Source organism: Eulemur rufifrons, chromosome 8 (assembly GCF_041146395.1).
Source record: "Eulemur rufifrons isolate Redbay chromosome 8, OSU_ERuf_1, whole genome shotgun sequence".
NCBI lineage: Eukaryota > Metazoa > Chordata > Mammalia > Primates > Lemuridae > Eulemur > Eulemur rufifrons.
Genome location: NC_090990.1, coordinates 19,148,763 through 19,170,837, shown reverse-complemented (window position 1 = coordinate 19,170,837; position 22,075 = coordinate 19,148,763). Strand labels below are relative to the sequence as shown.

Genomic DNA, 22,075 nt, shown 5'->3' with positions numbered 1-22,075 from the left:
TTTGCACTCCACCTACTGTCCCAGGGTTCTCTGGAGAAGTCTAGAGGGGAAGAAAAAAAGAGTCATGTGGAATAACCATCTTGGAATTAAAGTGGAACCTCTACAGAAATACATCAAGGAACAGCATGTGATCAATTAATATGTTTATTGTAAACAATTTCATATGTGAAGCAAATACCACTTTTGGAGGGGGGTAAAAAGGGTATAGTGCACAAAAAATCACTTTCATCTTTTAATACAGTAGATATTTGTTAGGAAAAAAACACAATCCACAAGAATTAAATTTTTTTAGAAAACAATTTCTAAATTTAATCTTTTTTTAGTTGACAGATAGAAGTCTAGGGAAGTCCATAGATAAGGGTCTGATTTACATAGTCATAATTTAACTGCAGCGATGACTGCTGATGAATTAGTTTGCTATGCCCAGAAGATTTAGGCAAAATAGGGTCCTGGTTACCAATGTGCAACAAATTGAGATGACAGAGGACAGTAATTCTTTTCTTCCTAGTTGCATGATTTACTTGAGAGCATCTGGGGTTTCAACTAATTTAATTCTTTACATGAAATGTACTAGAATCTGTATTATAACACTGGACCATATATTTCAAAATTTGGTTGCCAGAGACATCAGAAGAACTTCTGACATAATAATGTGTCCTTAATGGTATCCTGGGATGGACCCCGTAAGTGGCATTAGGGTGAACACATGGTATTTTTTTTTTTTTTTTGCCTAGATAGGGTCTCACTCTGTTGCTCAGGCAGGAGTGCAGTAATGTGATTACAGTTCACTGCAGCCTCTAACTCCTAAGCTAAAGTGATCCTCCTGCCTCAGCCTCTTAAGTCACTGGAACTACAGGCACATGGCACCATGCCCTTTTTTTTGAGACAGAGTCTCACTCTGTTGCCTGGGCTAGAGTGCCGTGGCATTAGCCTAGCTCACAGCAACCTCAAACTCCTGGGCTCAAGCAATCTTCCTGCCTCAGCCTCCCAAGTAGCTGGGACTACAGGCATGCGCCACCACGCCCGGCTAATTTTTTCTGTATATATTTTTAGTTGTCCAGCTAATTTCTTTCTATTTTTAGTAGAGATGGGGTCTCGCTCTTGCTCAAGCTGGTCTCAAACTCCTGAGCTCAAACGATCCACCTGCCTCGGCCTCCCAGAGTGCTAGGATTACAGGCGTGAGCCACCAGCCCAGCTCCGACTAATTTTTTAAAAAAAATTTTTGTAGAGACAAAGTCTCATTATGTTGCCCAGGCTGGTCTTGAACCCCTAGCCTCAAGCAATCTTCTTGTCTCAACCTCTCAAAGTGCTGGGAATACAGGCATGAGCCACCACGCTCAGCCTGCTTTTTAAGACTTAGTGCTTTAATTAAGACAGAATTCTCCTAATTATGGAATGTCAATAAGAACTGAAGACATTTCAGAGCATTCATAATACAATATTTAACATGTGTTAATAATAAGGCTTTCAAAGACCTAGGCAACCTCAGAAATGGAACTAAGTAACATAAAGTAACTGTTCAATCTCAAAATAGCCTTAACTTGGAAAGGCTAGGAGGGACTGAAATTTTAAATCTCCTGCTAACCCACACACTGAGTGTTCCAAAAGACACATGGGAAAATGCCTATTTGGTTATAAGTAATAGGGAAAATATATATAAATTAAAAAAAAATAGACTAACACTATGAAGAAGAGGCTATTAGTGCTATTATTACTTTTACAAAGAAAAATGGCCAAAAAGCTCTAGAAACACATTTAGTAACATATTCACAGAGAAGAGCCTATCTGTAAAGTCCTTAAATGAAATACTGCTGACCCTTGAACAAGTCAAGTTTGAACTGCTCAGGTCCACTTACATATAGTTTTCTTTTTTTTTTTTCCCCCAATAAAAAGCAGACTGAAAATACAGTATTCTCTGGATGTGAAATCCAAGTATACAGAGGTACAGAGGGCCAACTTTTCCTGGAACCAATTCCCCCAAGTACAACGAAGGAGCACTAGCATAGACAATCTAGCTTGCTTCCACTATCTTCTAGGATACCTTTCTAAACTAGAACTTCACCCCTTTTATTAATAATAATTCTTCTTTACATTGAATAATATATTTCTATGTCACCTTTCTCTTATAGATTCAAAAAGACATGGCCGGGCACGTGGCTCATGCCTGTAATCCTAGCACTCTGGGAGGCCGAGGCGGGTGGATCGTTTGAGCTCAGGAGTTCGAGACCAGCCTGAGCAAGAGCGAGACCCTGTCTCTACAAAAAACAGAAAGAAATTGTATGGACAACTAAAAATATATAGAAAAAATTAGCCACATGGTGGCATGTGCCTGTAGTCCCAGCTACTCGGGAGGCTGAGGCAGAAGGATTGCTTAAGCCCAGGAGTTTGAGGTTGCTGTGAGCTTGATGCCACGGCACTCTAGCCTGGGCAACAGAGCGAGACTCTGTCTCAAAAAAAAAAAAAAAAAAGACAACGGAATCATGAAATCCTTTCAAACATACTTATGTCTGCCAGCACATGTAGTCAAAACAAGTTTGGTTTGTATTAAAAAGTGAAATATGTATTAATATATGAATGTGTTTGGATTCACATCTACTGCTAAGAATAGCCCTCCTTTTTCTTTATGTAAAACAGTCACTGAATATAAAAAGCAAAGAGAGCAGCAGTTTTTTTCTTTGCTTCTCTATGCAAATTTGCTTAATTTTCATGTTTAGAAAACTTTAGAGGTAGATATGCTTCTTGTCGCATGGGAGTTTAGCCACACCCAGCCCTGCCCTAGTTATTATCCCAAATTCATTCATTCGTAGTTTTATATTCTCATGTTCTCCATTCTCTATTCTCTACTACAAACAGAACATTATTTCAATGATTCCCAAATCTGTCTAAATACTTAGAATCAGCCTTTTAAAAATACAGAATCTCCAGAAGGTGGGACTTGGAATCTGTTTTTAAAAATATCTCCAGGTGATTCTTACAGTCAGTCCCATTTGTTAAACCCAATCCCAGATTATTATCTGGAAACCTCATGTGTATTAAAGGAAACAGAAGCAGACATTCTCTGGCTATAATCTGCTTCTTTGTTACAGAAAAATAAACTAGAAAATTATGGCATTATTCCAGTGTTTCCTACTCAGCAAGGTATTTCCTACAGAGGAATTATGAGGGTCTTCCCTGTGTTTCCTGGTCTGAAATATGGTTTAAATTTTTAAAAACAACAAAAAGTTTACAGTTACTTCTTTCCAAATTTTTAACATATTTTGTTCCATGTGTACATGGAAAGAAGTGTATTATGCAGTTGTTGGGTGCTGTGTTCTAAATATGCCAATTAGGTCAAGTTGGTTAATCATACACAAATCATTAACATCCCTTCTGGTTTGTTGTCTGCTTGTTCTATCAGTTACTGAGAGAGGTATGTTAACAACTTTAATTATGAAAGTGAATGTCTCTCTCTTTTTAGTTCTATTAATTTTTGCTTTGTATACTTTGAAGCTATGTTATTAGGTATATACAAATTTAGAGTTATATCTTTCTGTTGAATGGACACTCATCATTAGGAAATTCTCTGTTATTCTAGAAACACTTCTGCCTTGATTTTGTGTTTCTATGTAGTTTGATAATTTTTTTTTTTTTTTTTAAGAGACAGGGTCTTACTCTGTCGCCCAGGCTAAAGTGCAGTAATCATAGCTCACTGCAACTTCCAACTCTTGGACTCAAGCAATCCTCCCACCTCAGTCTCCCAAGTAGCCAGGACTACAGGTATAAGCCACCTCTCCTGGCTGATTTGTTTTTTGTTTTTGTAGAGACAGGGTTTTGCTATGTTGCCCAGGCTGGTTTTGAACTCCTGGGCTCAAGCAATCCTCCTGCCTCAACCTCCTAAAGTGCTGGGATTACAGGCATGAGCCACTATGCTTGGACTGACAATTATCCTGTAATTGGAGTATTTAGTCCATTTATATCTAATGTTTTCACTGGCATAATTGAATTTAAGTCTATCATTTTGCTATTTATTTTTTATTTGTTTCATTTGTTCTGTACATTCTTGACATATTACAAACTATGTTAAGTTAGCACTTTTACTGTTTTTTGAACAATGCAAGAATCTTACAACATTTTAACACTATTGTCTGTGATGTTTTCATATATTTCACTTCTACATACGTATAACAGTAAACCACAGAAATTTTTTTTTTTTTTTTTTGAGACAGAGTCTCGCTCTGTTGCCCGGGCTAGAGTGAGTGCCGTGGCGTCAGCCTAGCTCACAGCAACCTCAAACTCCTGGGCTCAAGCAATCCTCCTGTCTCAGCCTCCCGAGTAGCTGGGACTACAGGCAAGAGCCACTATGCCCGGCTAATTTTTTCTATATATATTTTTAGTTGGCCAGCTAATTTCTTTCTATTTTTAGTAGAGACGGGGTCTCGCTCTTGCTCAGGCTGGTCTCAAACTCCTGACCTCGAGAGATCCACCCGCCTCGGCCTCCCAGAGTGCTAGGATTACAGGCGTGAGCCACCGAGCCCGGCCTCCGCAGAAAATATTGATGTTTAACAAACAATATTCTTTCATATTTCCTACATATATTTTTCAGGTACCCTTCATTTCTTCTTGCAATTCTGTGCTTCCATCTAGGATAATTTTATTTCCTCATTTTTGAAGAATATTTTCACTGGGTATGGTATTTTCAGTGGGGAGTTGGTTTTTTGGTTTAACTTTAGCACTTCATAAGTGCTATTTCATTGTCCTCCCATCCCAACTGCTTTTCTTTGTATGGTTCAGTTCAGCTGCTTCCTATTTGCCTACACAGCATCAGTGACAGAGCTGTGATTTAAATCCAAATCTCCCTGACTTCAAAGTCTGTGATCCTTTCCACCATAATACCTTCAGAACAAAGACTAAACTGATATCTTACAAGTCTTTCCAACATCTGGTTTCATTCATCAACAAAGGTTTTTAGAATATAATTTATAAAGCTGGCATGTTATCTAATTTAGTTCTCACAACAATCTAGATGGTTGGTGTTAATCTCTTTTTTATATAATTTTTTTGTTTGTTTTAGAGATGGGAATCTTGCTGTATTGCTTGGGCTGGCCTCAAACTCCTGGGTTCAAGCAATCTTCTTGCATCAGCCTCCAGAGCAGCTTCCCAAACATTAGGTTCCTATAAAAAGGAATTATTTCCCACATGAAAGTCATAGTCTCAAATACTAAGCAAATTAAACCAGTCAAGGATAGCAGATTATTTTGGTATTTGGAGTACTGACACATGTTAAAGTGAATAGATTTAGATTACCCAAACAACACTTTCTAGTCCTAGATTCAAAACACAGGTGATCCTTGAACAACTCAGGGGCACTGATCCCCTTGCAGTCGAAAACCCATGTATAACTCTTGACTCCTGAAAAACTTAATTACTGGCCAGGCATGGTGGCTCATGCCTGTAATCCTAACAATTTCGGAGGTTGAAGTGGGAAGACTGCTGGAGCCCAGGAGTTCAAGACCATCCGGGGCAACATATCAAGACCCTGTTTCTACAAACAACAACAAAACCCTTATCTACTATTAACAGTAGCCTACTTTTGACTGGAAGCCTTATCAATAACATAAGCAGTCTATTAACTATTTTGTATGTTATCTGTATTATATACCGTATTCTTATAATAAAGTAGAGAAAAAGTTATTAAGAAAATCATAAGGAAGAGAAAGTACATTTATACTACTGTACTGCATTTATTGATACTGTAAGTTTACGTCATCTGTTTACAAGATGAATTGTCTGTCTGAAATGGTGGGCAACTAAAGCTGCAGACTTCAATCTATGTACATATCAGGCAATTCAGCTTTTTCTTATAATGTCATGACTTTTCTCTGCTTTTTGAGAGCACTTTCAGCATCGCTAGTGGCATGTCGTATGGATCCCATGGTGTGATTCAAAGTATACAGTATTGTACTAAACACGATGAAAAATACATGAACCATGAAAGAACCATGAGAGATCACTTTTTACTATGATACACAATTTACTGAAGTGAAGAACTCCTCACGTGGAGATGATTAGCATCACATGGCATTTTAAGCAGATATTTGGATATTTCCAACACTTGAGCTCACTGCAATAGCAATAGGAGGTAGCAAAGAAATTACAGTAGTGCAGTATGTACTACGGTTAATTTTGTGCAGTTCTGATTCAATACCGCATCTTCACATTTGTTTACATTTCTCTTGATTGCAAAAAGTTGCCATGTACAGTCTGCAAGTGTTTTGTGTGCACAGGTTTTGAAACACTTTTAACTTACAATAGATTTTTGCATATTTTATGATGGTAAATGATAGACTAGTATCTACATATATTTTATGTATTCATGATATAACTAACTTTTTCTTTTTCTTTCGAGACAGACTCTCATTCTGTTGCCCAGGCTTGAGTGCCGTGGTGTTAGCCTAGCTCACAGCAACCTCAAACTCCCGGGCTCAAGCAATCCTCCTGCCTCAGCCTCCCGAGTAGCTGGGACTACAGGCATGAGCCATCATGCCTGGCTAATTTTTTCTATATATATTTTTAGTTGTCCATATAATTTCTTTCTATTTTTAGTAGAGACGGGGGTCTCGCTCTTGCTCAGGCTGGTATCGAATTCAGAGCTCAAATGATCCATCTGCCTCGGCCTCCCGGAGTGCTAGGATTACAGGCCTGAGCTGCTGTGCCCAGCCAACTTTTTCTCAATTTTTCTTGATTATTTCTAGGCTATGTGGTTTGTCTGCAAGATTTTTCAAATTGTTGTAAATCTCCAAAAAATTTTCCAATATTCTTATTGAAAAAAACCCCACATATAAGTGGACCCAGGCAGTTCAAACCTGTGCTTCTCAAGGGTCACTTGTAATCTGGATTTTAAATGTTGTTTGAAGTATATTCTCCTGGTTTGCCATGAGTACAGTCTTGTGCTATCAGAGCTAGAAACCAAATTTTAAAAGATCTAAACATACCAAGTGGAAACATTTTAGCTGTAGACTGAAGAGCTTTAAAAAATACATAAATCCTTGATAGTAGTGGCCAACTAGATCTAATGAAGCCATTAATCTCAGCAGCATTCTGAGATCTAGTAAAGTTGCTACAATACGCCGGGTGCAGTGGTGTGCGCCTGTAGTCCCCAAGGAGTCACTGCACTCCAGCCTGGGCAACATAGTGAGACCTCATCTCTTAAAACAAAAAATCCTACAATAGTTTAAGCTTCTTACTATGAACTTCTGTTCGACAGAAAGAACATTCAATTGCATCCCTGAGAAAACTAAAATAGAAGAGACAGATGAATATATAATAGAACAAAAAGTATTCTCAGGTATCTAGAAATCACTTTTTTAAGTGATATAATTATACCTCAGATTTGTTCTAGCCTCATAAATAAAGGGCTGAAAAAGGTGAGCTTGAAACTGTTCATGAGCAAATTTGCACATCAACCTTGGTTTTCAGTATCTCTGAGTTTATGACCAGCTCCCTCCCATTTCCTATTTGACAGAAGAAACACAGGCTTGCAGTCACATTTGGATATCCCATTGTTTCTGTTTAAACTAGTTATGAAATTTTAAATGGGCTTATGACCCCATTCTGTTTTCTATGAGTGCCAAAAAAAAGGGGGAGATCCCTTCCTTGTTTCCCTTTGTTTGCCAGAAAACAGGGTGTAAGATGCTGGATATAGTGTTATGATTGTGTGTTCTAAAGAAAACACCTTTTTCTTTGAGTCATGCGGCTATAAGCCACTAGGAAAGCATGTCACAGAGTTGGGAGTCTTGGTGTTTTTTGGAGGGGGAGGAGGATGGGAGAGGCAGATAACTAACCAAATTACAATTTGGAGTTTCCTATTTGAGTAGTGCCAGGAAACCAGGCCCTGGTATTTAAACTACTGACTCCCTGATTCAAGTTGTAGCACCTGACATTTCACAGATTTGTTTCTTTGTATCACATATTATGCAGAGTTCTAATAGTTTCTTCAACTACCAGATTTTTCCTGGTCAACATTTAATTCAAGTTTTTTAAGTTCAAGTTTAGTTGTTCCATATGAATTTCAGAGGTGATTTTTACATAAATGTATTAATATATTATTTTTAAAAAACCACTTAGCACTTTTCATCTTCAGATAAAGTATTCATTAACTATTTGCTATAGATACATATTATATCTACATAACTTGATGGAGATACAGGATAAAACAGGACTAACAAAGATCATGTTCATTTTAGAATCAGATTTACAACCAATCCTTCACTTCCTCTCTCCCTTCCTTTCCATTTACTTATTTTTAGCAGGCTAGTGGGGAGGTGGGAGGGAGGACACCTTCCTTCCTTATTGGAGATGGGGTCTTGCCATGTTGCCCAGGCTGATGTGAAGTGGCTATTCACAAATATAATCATTGCGCACTACAGACTCAAACTCTGGAGCTCAAGTGATCCTCCCTCCTCAGCCTCCTGAGTAGCTGGGAGTACAGGTGTGTGCCACTTTACTCAGCACAACCAATTCTGTTTTTTTTGGAGACACAGTCTCACTCTGTTGCCCAGGCCGGAGTGCTGTGGCATTAGCCTAGCTCATGGCAACCTCAAACTCCTGGGCTCAAGCGATCGTCTTGCCTCAGCCTCCCGAGTAGCTGGGACTATAGGTGTGCGCCTGGCTAATTTTTTCTATTCTTAGTTGACTGGCTAATTTTTTTTCTATTTTTAGTAGAGACACGGTCTTGCTCTTGCTCAGGCTGGTCTCGAACTCCTGACCTCAAGTGATCCTCCCGCCTCAGCCTCTCAGAGTGCTAGGATTAGAGGCATGAGCCACCACGCCTGGCCAACACAACCGATTCTTAATCATCCATGTTGGATGGCAAGGTAACGCAGAAGCAACTGGGATCTAAGGGGGCAGACTCTTAGTTTTCATCACAGCCTTCACTGCCCTCTCTCCTTCACTAGACTTGGTAATAAGTGATATTATTGGGTCTGTGTGAATTCTACCTCTTTGATACCTTATCAGATTTTAAAAGATGTTTAGCTCCAAAGGGTACAAAGTTCTCCCATTTTCCCCATAAAATTTTTATATAATTGGTTATTTGTCCAAAAATTTAAAAATCTATGGTTTTATTCAACAAAATACATATTTTAGTATCAAGAAGTGCCAAATATCTTTATAATCTAACAGTTTTGTCTGTCTAATATATTTTACGCCCACCTAGCTAGAAACAAACCTTGCTGTAAACAGCATTTTCACAGCATCAGGACACTGCAAATGGAGAACATTCACTTATGGACTTATGCTACTGTATTTACACATTTTAGTCTTCTAAAAGAGGATTATTATTGGATTTAAAGAACTGTTTCAGAAAACTGCAGCAAAATTACAGAAAGCAAACCTGCCACTAATGAACAAAGCAAGCTTTGTCTAGAGAAGGCCCATAACTTCCTGTGGAAATATTGCATAGCTCTGATCCTTGGGAACTAGAAAGAACTGGGCAAAGCACTCAAGAGAAGATAGGGAGAAGGTCTCTGTCTGCAGTTACGTACACTCAGGTCTGAGATTCCACCTCTAGAAAAACATAGTTTTCTGACTAGGATTGTGTCAAGTGATGGTGCTTTACCCTTGGCAACTTGCTGTGCACACTTTTTTGATAAAAATTCCAGGTTGAGGGTAAGTTTTTATAGTGAGAGGCCAGAATTTAAAATATTTTCTCATGGAAAGAACTCAAATTTTCCAAAGTTTACCTGAAAGTGGAAAGAGGGAATATATGTAGGTCCTGATAACAGACTATTCAGAAAATCTACCAGAGCAGAGAGAGGGGTCAGTAATTTTTGGTTGGTATTCCAAATTTGGTAACAACAGAAAATTCTTTAAGGAGTCCATGACAAACTCCTGTACAGTTACCTCCTTCTCAGAAGAAAGCAATTATTATTGTTAGACTCAGATAGATATGAGAAAGGTCTCTGATACATCTGATGACTAAATACTACTGTTTTCCTCCAAAGTCCCATGAATTACTTTGTTTTAAATTAAACCATCTATTATTTATTTCTGTTTTATTGTTGCTATGTGGCTATATTAAATTTTATTCATCTAGCAATCTCCTTAGCATTTTGCCTCTGAATGATATTTCTAAATTACCTCCCTCCCAAACTACTCTCAGTATGAGGGTGAGAACCCATAACTACAAGTTTCAGAGCAAAACAAATCAGATTGTGATGGAAAAGAAAGGTCGGAAAGAGAAAATACAGTATCTTTTGAAGCAATATATTCCTATGTAAAAGAAAGGTGGGAAAAAAGAAGTTAATTAGTGAATGAAAGGTAAATGAAGGGGCAAAAAGAAAAGAAAGCTAGAGGAGGGAATGGAAAGGTAGGGAGAAGGAAAGTTCCAGACTAAATAGTTGCATAGAGCTTATTAAAACTCTTTGGTCTTGTTCCTAATTTAAGGATATATGCTAATTAATTATGTAGTTGTTTTAATACGATACATAATAAACGATTGTAGCAAACACAGAAACAGCTTTTATGTTGATCAAGAATTAGAGTGTTATTTACAAGTTTTACCTGGATAAATCTATTGGCTTCTCTCCTATGAACATATTTCATTTACAGGTAATTTTTTTCTATGAACTGATGAAGACAATTGCTTATTTCCTGGAATGGACACCACAGCATAAATTCCTACTCTGCATTCAAATGCTCAATTAGTTCTCCCATTGTTACAAAGATCCCAATGGTTGGATAAGGATATAACATCTCATCAATTTGCATATGGCTCCTCATGCAAAGGTTGTTTATTTGAAATCAGCCTCTTTTTGGTTAATAGCTCTGGGCTTCTGTTATAAGTCAAGGGAGCCAACTAAATTTTAGAAAGGAGTATGCCTTAATCTTAAACAAATTTACAAATATTTTAGGTATCTTTTTTCATATTTTAAATTCTCAACTAGAAAGCAAACTTCTAGAGGGCATAGACATGAACTACGTCTACAAAGCGTGCTCTATGTCATTCGCAGTGCCTTGAAAATGATAAAAAAATCAATTCAATATATTCTATATTCACTCATGAGTTTTGTATCACTTGACTCGTCAAACTTAGTACCATTAATTTCAAAGCTCAAAACTAAATGTTGAATTATAGGCTTAGAACAGTAAATAAATGATTTAAATTTTAATTTACTTTGTATATGTATCCTTTCAGAGAATCTGGCAAGACTTTCCAAACAGATACACACTGAGAAGCTTTTAAAATTTCATTAAGAAACTTATTTGGAGCCGGGCGCGGTGGCTCACACCCGTAATCCTAGCACTCTGGGAGGCCGAGGCAGGAGGATCGCTCGAGGTCAGAAGTTTGAGACCAGCCTGAGCAAGAGCAAGACCCCTGTCTCTATTAAAAAATAAAAAGAAATTAGCTGGACAACTAAAACTATATATAAAAAGTTAGCCCGGCATGGTAGCGCATGCCTTAGTCTCAGCTACTCGGGAGGCTGAGGCAGGAGGATTGCTTGAGCCCAGGAGTTTGAGGTTGCTGTGAGCTAGACTGATGCCATGGCACTCTAGCCAGGGTGACAGAGCGGGACTCTGCCTCAAAAAAAAAAAAAAGAAAAGAAACATGTTTGGTAAAAGTGTTTAAAGTAATGGTACAGTCCTCAAAGTTAAGTATTCAAACAGAATACACCCTGAATTATAAATATTATAATAATGGAGTCAGTCCATTAAAATTGCTTATAGCCCCCTACTAATTATCTAGGTAATAGGAAATAAAACCCAAAAATTAAATCCAGAGAAAACATAAAAATCTTAGTTAGGTTCCTGAGTAATTTCTATTTCTTCCTCAAAGATTTTTTATTAGGGTTATTGGTATGCAGAAAATCGATTAATTGGATTCTCACCTTTTTTTTTTTTTTTAGAAGCATAAAAAATACCAAATTTTACTCAGATGAAATTTTTTTATAGTATATAGATGTTAGAGACAGGGTCTCATTCTGTCACCCAGGTAATGGCATCATCATAGCTCACTATAGCCTCAAACTCCTGGGCTCAAGTGATCCTCCTGCCTCAGCCTCCCAAGGAGCTAGGATTACAAGCATGTGCCACCACACCAGCTAATTATTTTATTTTTTGTAGAGATGGGGTCTTGCTATATCATTCCGGGCCACAAATGATCCTCCCACCTTGGCTTCCCAAAGTGCTGGGATTACAGGCATGAGTTGCCATACCCAGCCTGATAGTATATAGATGTTAGATGGACATTCATCATAAATACCCATCACTGAGTTGTATCAGCTTAACAATTTATTGCTTTTCAAAGCCCTTTCATTTCTACCTCATAGATAAATGCCTAGCATTAAGTCCTTACTATATACTTGCTAAAAAAGAACTAAACTTTGGAGTAGACATCACAGAATTTAGTGGCCCCAAAGTGAATTATTTATCAAATATAGGAGAGTAGTTATTTCTGGGAACAAAGAAGAAAAATGTCATCATAAAGGAATGCAGGCATAGGGATAGGGGTGGGGTAGGATATATCTCTATGTTTTTAATTCCATTTCTTAAGCTAAACAGTGGTCCCAGAGAGTTCTTCATATTTTTATTCTTTTTTTTTTTTTAATGTACTCTACTACGGCTTGGAATTTTCATATTTTTCTCTGTACCTTTTTCTATTTATGAAACATTTAATTTTTTTTTTAAAAAAGTGAGTTAATGAATTGATAAAAACACAAACCTAGTGATCAAAGTAAAGAGGATCAAGTCCTGACTTCAGTTCTAAAAATCTGTTGCTGAATGACTCACTTTGTGATCCATGTGCCTCAGTTTCAGTAATATATGAAAAATACTTCCGTAGATATTTCACCTGGAAGTTCTTAGGTGAAAACACTACCTTTAGAAACAAGATCACATTAAATTATGAGGCACATTTGGAAGTGTTACCTGTGTACCCACACTTTTATGCTTTTCTTTAAAGTCACAACATTTGTTGTTTCTGGGCAGGAAAAAAAGCAGCCTAGGACTGAATATGTTTTCTGCTGCTTCATAAATCAAAGCGAAGGTATAAATGTTTTTCTTAAATAGTATAGTGCCCAGAAATGATTCACAGGCTTCCTTCGCCTTACTTCTATTTAGCAACCCTTTAATAAACATACACTTAAAATTATTTTTCCCAACTTATGATTGTTATCTTATATAAAACCCTACAAGGTTAGGAGCTTGCAGGGACAATGTACTACCATTTCACATATAAGCTTTGAAACTCTAAGCTATACTCACAATTATCAGCTTGGTTTCTAGCTATCCCTGAGACAGTAACACTTCACATGTAGAACACTCACTTGAGAAAATTTTTTATCAAAGTGTTGTCTTATGAGAAACGAAAACACCGGCACAATGGGAAAAGCCTGACACTTATTTGGAAAATGTATAACCAAGTCTAAAAAATTAAGTAGATTCTTAAAAATCGTCCTGTTTATGGAAGTCAACAGTTCTAGTTCTACACCACATATATTTGTCAATTGCCCAAGTCCTGAAAAATACTAGTAAAATACCTCTGAATTCTAAATAAGACTTCCTGTAGCACTTACCTTCTGCAATGGCAAGAAATTAACAGGTAATTCCCTAGCAATATAAAAACTCCAAAGAGATCAAGTAAAACAAAACTGTGAGAGATAAATTAATGAACTGAATGAAAACAACTTACATGTTTTCATTCATTCTTCACAAACTTATAAACATTCCAAAGTTATGACCATCAAAATTCTTACATTCAAATTCCCACAAAATGCTCAACTTCACCTGTAAATCTACCTTGCCTGTCAAGATTTTCTGTTTCTTTGCCTTCAATTACTCACCAACTGCATCTGGATTTACCGGTCTGGAGACATCAGCTTGCCCCATGATTAATTATATTGTCTGAAGTACCTCACAACCACAAACTGTCCCGGACAAAAGCAAACTTTTCTTAAAAGATAAATCCACATAAAGGGGGGACATGCAATCCTCTCTCAGTGTCACTGCCAAACGTCAGGAAATGGCACGAGGTCAGTTAATCTGCTGGAGTTTCTGTTTCCCTGTATCCTGGCCTGGGCACTTGTGGTTCTTACAAATCTGTCTTCACACTGGCTCTCTTCACACAGGAATGCCTGTCATTCCAGAGTGCGTACTGTGTAGAGCTGAAGTGCAGGAAGGGGAGGAGACTGTCAACCACACTCTAGCTGCTGAGTGGCACAGCCCGAAAGTCCACACCCCCTGTTCCTGACTTTGAACTTGGTTGGAACTCTCAAGGCTCAGAGTCACAGAAGAAAGGGAGCCTGCTCAAGGGTACACCAAAGAAGTATTTTCTTTCTTTCTTTTTTTCTTTTTAGACAGAGTCTCTCGCTCTGTAGCCCGGGCTGGAGTGCAGTGGTGTCATCATAGCTCACTGTAACCTCCAACTCCTGGGCTCAAGAGATCCTCCTGCCTCAGTCTCCCAAGTAGCTGGACTACAGGCATGTGCCATCACAACCCAGATAATTTTTCTTTTATGTAGAGACAGGGTCTCGCTCTTGCTCAGGCTGGTCTGGAACTCCTGGCCTCAAGTAGTCCTCCTGCCTTGGCCTCACAAACTGCTAGGATTATAGGCATGAGCCAATAGCATTTGTAAATTTAATCACACAAAAATCACCAGTGTGGTTATGAGTAGAAGGCTAATAGAAGCAAAGTCCATTCAAAGGTATGTTTTAGACACAGGCTTACCTCAAAAGTATCAGACTGTTCCAGCATTTCATTGTGGTATGAATGTTTGTGTCCCCTTAAAATTCATATATTGAAATCCTAACCCCAAATGTAATGGTGATAGGAGGTGTGGTCTTTGGGAGATAATTAGGTCATGAGGGTTGAGGCTTCATGAACAAGATTAGTGCCTTATAAAAAAAAAAAAAAAAAGACCTGGCTGGACACAGTGGTTCATGCTATAATCCCAGCACTTTGGGAGTATAGCTTGAGGCCAGGAGTTTGAGACAAGCTTGGGCAACACAGCAAGATCCTGTCTCTACAAAACACTTAAAAATTAGCTGGGCATGGTGGCATGTGCCTGTCATCCTAGCTACTCTGGAGGCTGAGGCAGGAGGATTGCATGAGCCCAGGAGTTCAAGGCTACAGTGAGCTATGACTGGGCCACTTGGCCACTATACACCAGCCTAGGCAACAGAGTGAGACCTTGTCTCAAAAAAAAAAAAAAAAGAAAAAGAAAAGAAAAAAGAAAAGAAAAAAAAAAAAAGGACCCAGAGAGCTCTGTAGCTTTTTCCATCTGAGGGTACACTGAGAAGACATCAGGAAGAAGGCCCTCACAGACACCAAATCTCCTGGTTCCTTGATCTTGGACTTCCAGCATCCAGAACTGTTAGAAATAAATGCTTGTTGTTTAAGTCCCCCAGTCTATGGTATTCTGTTCTAGTAGCCTGAACAGACTAAGACATACTGCGTGCTCTAAAATTGTTTTTCCTACCTGTGAGTGGCATTCCCAAAACAGGATGAGATGTATCTACTGGGAATTAATAACATTAAGAAGAATATTTTAGGGTTGAATATACCTTTTCTGAGAATAAAAAAATTTCTGAGCATTTGTTTAAATAATAAACTTGAAATAAACATTTGGAAGGTATTATACAATATTTCTCTTCCTGCTAAAGCTCTATGACCACCACATGCTCTTGGGGAATACAAAATTACAGGAAGTAGCCCTACATGCTGGGCATAATACATGGAAATAACAGCTAATCACATGTAACAACTGAAGGTCCAATTTGCACATGGATTTTTCTTTTTTGTTAGTGCATATACAAGTAACTTACATATAGCCAGATAAATAAATATTAAGAATACAGCTTGATGAATTTTTACTTACATGCATATCTGTGTATACTAACACTAAATTTTCTAAATATAAAAAAAATCACATTTAACACAATCTTAACATAGTTTTTAGCCACATACTATGGATTATTTCACCAACACCTGGAAGGAAAAGAGGAAATTAACAATTCTGAGCACTATATTAAGGAGTTTTACACTGGTTATTTCATCATCACAACTAACCATGCATCATGAGGCATGCATGAGTACTATTTACCCTACTTTCAGAAGAGAAAACTAGGGCTAGTAAGGTCAAATCTTGTGTCTTACATCACCAAGTTTTAAGTACCAAAGCCCTAATATTCATTCAATAAAAGAAAGCTATCAAAAGATAGAGCTTTTAGTTTAAGTCTTTGTTCTCTATACCGAGATCTGGAAAGATTTTCTACTATATGAACTTTCCCTTAGCCTTTCCTTAGTACATTCTCTTTTCTCTCCATTATCTTATTCCCATTATCTATTTTTGACAGAGGAAAAAAAAAAAGCAAAAGTAACAAATAAGAAAATGATAACACTGAGGCATCAGTAAGGGAAAAAGTATAAAAACACTCAGGCAACATTCAATTGTTAATACTGGGCCGGGCACGGTGGCTCACACCTGTAATCCTAGCACTCTGGGAGACAGGTGGGAGGATCACTTGAGCACAGAAGTTCGAGAGTTCGAGAGCAGAATGAGCAAGAGCGAGACCCTGTCTCTACAAAAAATAGAAAAATTAGCTGGGTATCACAGCTCATGCCTACAGCCCCAGCTACTTGGGAGGCTGAGGTTGCAGTGAGCTACGATGATGCCACTGTACTCTACCCAGGGCAATAGAGCGAGACTGTTTAAAAAAAAAAGTTAATACTGGTAGTAGTCAGAAAAACATTATGATGTTGACCATTAAAATAGGAAAGAGTAAAAGGAAAAATGTACTGAAAGAAGAATCCAATTTAGGAATGTCCAACATTTTGGAACCCAGATACTTAAATTTACTAGCCTAAAAGCAGACCATGAGCAATGGCTGTTTCCAATACTATAAAATGAGGATGCAAAAGGTGACAAACACATTGCTTGTTACCCAGGAGGTGCTCAACATATTGTAATTATCAATATCATTATTACTAGCACTGTCATGGAGCCAATATAGCATACTGCTTAAGAGCATGAGCTTTAGAGTCAGACTGAAATTTTAATTCCAGCTCTAATACTTATTAAGCATTAACACTAAGCAAGTTACTCTACCTCTCTAAGCCTCAGTTTTCTAGTGTTATAAAAGCATATAACAATACCTACCAGTACAAGGCAGTTGTAAAGGATTAAATGACATGAACATAAATAAAGCACTTTGCAATGTGTCGAGCACCTAGAAAGCTCTCCATAAATACAAGCAACAATAATCATAGTTGTTACAGTAAAAAGGCAAGAAAGGAGAGGCCAAGTCAGGAGCCGTAGTAATGGTACATGGTAAAAAACTCAAACAATCATACTAAAGAGGTTAGTCAGAGATGGAAGAGGATGACATTTCCGTACCATGAATCCAGAGAGCAAATTGGAAGAAGCAAGCCAGGGAGGAAGTTTGAACACAACCATGGTTGGTGTACAGATACATTAAGCAGATGGAAGGGCCCAGACAAAAGAATTACCTTGAATATTTGGCTAAGTTCAACCAGGCACATTAAACACACACACACACACACACACACACCCCCCCCATGCTTAGAAACAGTACCTTAGAATCTGATTTATATAGACAGGGCCATACAAGAGTAGAACAAGATAGATTTATGGATCCTGGGTACAGCTGTTAAAACCACCTGCCAACTTTAAAAGCCAAATCTTAGCTTGGCTCACTGCTGATTCTACGGTATTGTGAAGGTGGCAATAAAACTTAAAAGAATGAAAACATACTTAGTGATCATTTGGCTCAATCTCCTTCTTATTACAGAAGGAGGAAACTCAGGTTCAAAGAGGTCAAATTTAGTACTTGCTCAGAGCCAGTACTAAAACTCAGATCTCCTGTTTCTGACTCCAGGACTCGTTTCAGCTCTTATATAAACGGTCCAGGCAATATTTAAACTCCTAAAGAAATATTCATGTTCCCAGGAAGTCCACACTCTACAATAATAAATTTCTCAGAAATGCTAAGTCTGCTGCCTATGTGCCAAACCAATACATGTTCCCCCACCATGACTCATTTTCCTTTTTTTTTTTTTGAGATAGTCTTGCTCTGTCTCCCAGGCTAGAGTACAGTGGTGTCATCATAGCTCACTGCAACCTCAAGCTCCTGGGGCTCAAGTGATTCTCCTGCTTTAGCATCCCGAGTAGGCAGGGGGACTATAGGCACGCACCACCACGCCTGGCAAATTTTTCTATTTTGTGTAGAGATGGGGTTTTGCTCTTGAACTGATCTTGAACTCCTGGTCTCAAGCGATCCTCCCCACCTCAGCCTCCTAAAGTGCTAGGATTACAGATAGGCGTGAGCCACCTTGCCCAGCCTCATTTTCCTTCTAACAAACAATATTTACATTGTGCTAACAGGTAAGAAGACAAGCAGAGAGATACGAAGATACTAGCCCATTAATGGCTTTAAAATTAACAAGTAAAGCCTTGGGTTCATTCTAGTTTTCCATGTATTACATTTTAGGAATGCGAAGTCTCACTTTATGAGAAATAGACAAATATCACTTGTTATTTGTCAGCTAATAAAAGATACTCCCTTTTTAGAGTAGTTTTCCTCCACAGCTTAGTGCCTCAAGGAATGGGGGAAAATAACAGGATTAAAATTTGTGGATCTTTTCTTGTTTTTTTTTTTTTTAATCTCTTTCTCTGTTGCCCAGGCTAGAGTGCTATAGCTCACAGCAACCTCAAACTCCTGGGCTCAAGCAATCCTCCTGCCTCAGCCTCCCGAGTAGCTAGGACTACAGTCACGTGCCATGACACCCAGCTAATTTTTCTATTTTTAGTAGAGACAGGGTTTCACTCTTGCTCAGGCTGGTCTGGAACTCCTGAGTTCAAGCAATCCTCCCGCCTCAGCCTCCCAGAATGCTAGGATTACAGGCATGAGCCACTGCGCCCAGCCCCTATTTTATTTAGGGAAAGAACAAGAAATGCCTTAGAAAAATAAGATTTAATAGGCAATGGAATCTAAGCCACTGTTTAGACAGCACTTGAAGCCTTCTAACCAGAGCCTTGTTTTATTGAAGAACTGTTTCTAAATACTGCATATAGCCTATAAAGAGCTAAGCATACCAATGATATTCTTTTCCTAAAAGCCTAGATTTGAAAAGTTCCACAGATGGTGTTCAACAGAGAAACTTAAGGAGACCATTGGCTAACAGCACAGAAAGCTCCAAAGCAGGCTGCATAAACATGAACTAAATTTCTCATCAGTAAGCCATTGTTCCTTGTACATGTTAATCCAATCTTGATTTGTTAAAGTAAATAGTAAGACATTGTGGAATATCTTTGCCATGTTCTGTCCAGAAGATGGGGAAAACTTTATCCTCCTTTTCCTGAACTAAACACAGTTTGAATTTTCTTATATGTTAGTCATTGGGCTTTACTGCTAAAAACAGACTGAGATCACAGTAGGCTTTTGCTGTTCATGTCTGGGCCAGAGTTCTTTTTGGAACTTGGTGATTGGTGTTTTTATTTCACCACAAAAATTATACTTTAGAGGCTGGGTGCGGTGGCTCATGCCTCTAATTTCAGCACTTGAGGAGGCTGAGGGAGGAGGATCACTTGAGCCCAGTTGTTCAAGGTTGCTGTGAGCTATGATTCTGCCAATGAACTCCAGCCTGGGTGACAAGGTAAGAAACCGTCAATAAAAAAAAGAAGAAGAAAATTGTATTTTACTGAATTAACTTGTGGTGAAAATGTGTATTTTCATTTGAAAACCATGATATCTAAGTGTATGTATAATAATTCTTTCTTTTGCTAGTTGAGACTTTAGTTGTAAAAAAATAAAAATAAAAACTTTATAGCTTTGAATTAAGAAAATAAGGTTCTTTTTGGAGACAGAGTCACTCTGTCACCCAGGCTAGAGTGCAGTGGTGTCATGATGGCTTACTGCAATCTCAAACTCCTGGGCTCAAGGGATCCTCCTGCCTCAGCCTCCTGAGTAGTTGGGACTATAGGTGCATGCCACCATGCCCAGCTAATTTTTCTACTTTTTGTAGAGACAGGGTCTCGCTCTTGCTCAGGCTGGTCTTGAACTCCTGGGCTCAAGCAATCTTCCCACCTTGGCCTCCCAAAGTGTTAGGATTACAGGCGTGAGCCACCATGCCCAGCCAGAAAATAAGATTTTAAATTCAAGAGTACTTTCCCTGGGGAGGGGAGGGGGTCAGGCAGGAATGGGGTTCAGAACATAACCCCATTATATTTATGTTCAGGCATAAACTATGTCACTAATTTCTTCCATATGAAACATTTTCATTGATTATTTTGCTTAGGGAGATTTTGTTCCTCAGATTTAACACTCAAAGGAAAAAAAATGGAGATAACTACAAATTTTCTTGACCTCACAAGTTGTTTTTTTTCTTGTTGTTTTTAAGATAGGGTCTTGCTCTGTTGCCCGGGCTAGGGTGCAGTAGCATGATCATAACTCACTGGAACCTCCAAGTCTTGGGCTCAAGTGATCCTCCTGCCTCAGCTTCCCAAGTAGCTAGGACTGGCTGATTTTTCCTTGGTATTATAATTTTGTAGAGATAAGGTCTCACTGTTGTTTCTCAGGCTGTTCTTCCAACTCCTGACCTCAAGCAGTTCCTCTACTTTGGCCTCCCAAAGTGCTAGGATTACAGATGTGAGCCATGGTACCCGGCTGACCTCACCATTTTTTAGACTATTTTCTCTTCTAGTTAAAACATTCCTCTAGAGATTCGAAACTTTTAGTGATATTTATAATTCCCAAACTTTTCATTGACAAATGCATATGACAAATCATCTACCAACATGAGAGCATGCTTATATGCTTTATGTCTTCAATAAACAGTTTACAAGATCAATCACAAGAATATAATGCTTTACTTTAAATGTACTTTTATGCTGAAGTACTAATATAAATTGGATCACCTAGGAGAGTAAGCGCTTAGCTATTTTAATTACATTTCCCCCAGCTTAATTCAGCATAATTCTTTCTTATGGCCTAAGATGTCTCAGGCAGGTAAGCTCTAGTGAGAAGTTAGGGAAGAAAGTCACTTTACTCTAGGAAAAGATGATCAACAGAAATTATAAGCGGATCACACAAATACGTATTCCTATAAAAGACTAATTTTCAACTTCTGGATATATCATTGAGGGAAAGATCAGCTTCCTTCTCTTTAGTCCTTGATCTACTCAATCTGGCTGGCTCTGGATAGTTACAGGAGATAATACCCTACAAGGAATAACCTGTGCCTCAAACTCCCTGCGCAAATTAGAAAGCACTGCTAGTCATTTGAAAACTCTTCATTATCTCATCAATTGGGATAAATTGCTCCCTTGTCCTAGAATTTCTTTCCCAGGTCCACCTGGGAAACTCCTCCTCATCCTTTAGTAACTGGCTCAAATGCTGCTTCCTCCCTTATAAGCAGTTCCTTGGTCACTCAAGCAGAATTCCGATAAAGACTTTCTGAACCCTGATTATGTGCCCAGCACTAGGTTGGTGCTAAAATAAAACAATTTTGGCCCTTAAGGTGCTTTCAGTTCAAGTAAATAGACCTACAATAGAGTATAGTGAGTACTTAGGCACTATGCAAACACATATTGATAGGGGTAAGAGTGTCTAGTTTTGTCTTGAGGTCAGAGAAAATATCTTGATTGAAGTGACATCTAAAATCTAAAAGAGTCAGCCACAGAAGGGATGACAGAAGTGAGAAAAAGGTACAAGTATCAAGAGATAATATTGGAGAGTACAGGGCTGATCATGACTATGGTCTTGTTGGACACACCACCCTGATGCAATAATCTTCAGACTTCTCTAGTAGGCTAGAAAATCTTTGTGGGCAGGGACCATGATGTATTTATCCTTAAACCCTCAATGCTTGGCACAACGTGGTGAATAGTGTACATGCAACAAGTATTTACTAACCTTGAGTACAAGGAAAGAAACAGCATTCTTTAATTTTAAACTTTGCCCACAGAATCTAGTCACAAAAGGCAATTAAGGTGAAAAATTCCACTGATGGAGGCTAGAAGAAATGTGGTGACCATGGACTATTCTATTATTCCAAACAATCCTTAGAGCTGCTGTGAAACTCT

General features: G+C 38.3%; 1 protein-coding gene across 5 annotated transcripts in view; it reads right to left on the bottom strand.

Annotated features, from left to right (window-relative positions):
* Positions 1-22,075, bottom strand: part of LOC138390546 (mediator of RNA polymerase II transcription subunit 18) — a 108,275-nt gene that overhangs the window by 32,904 nt on the left and 53,296 nt on the right. For 2 of the 5 annotated variants that reach the window (XM_069479647.1, XM_069479650.1), the window contains one exon: positions 17-40. The exons of 2 other annotated variants lie outside the window; for them this stretch is intronic. In XM_069479647.1, the coding sequence (XP_069335748.1) occupies positions 17-40 (24 nt within the window). Of the gene's footprint in view, positions 1-12; positions 41-22,075 lie in introns of all 5 variants that reach the window. One more of the 5 variants, XM_069479652.1, reaches the window with a different exon arrangement.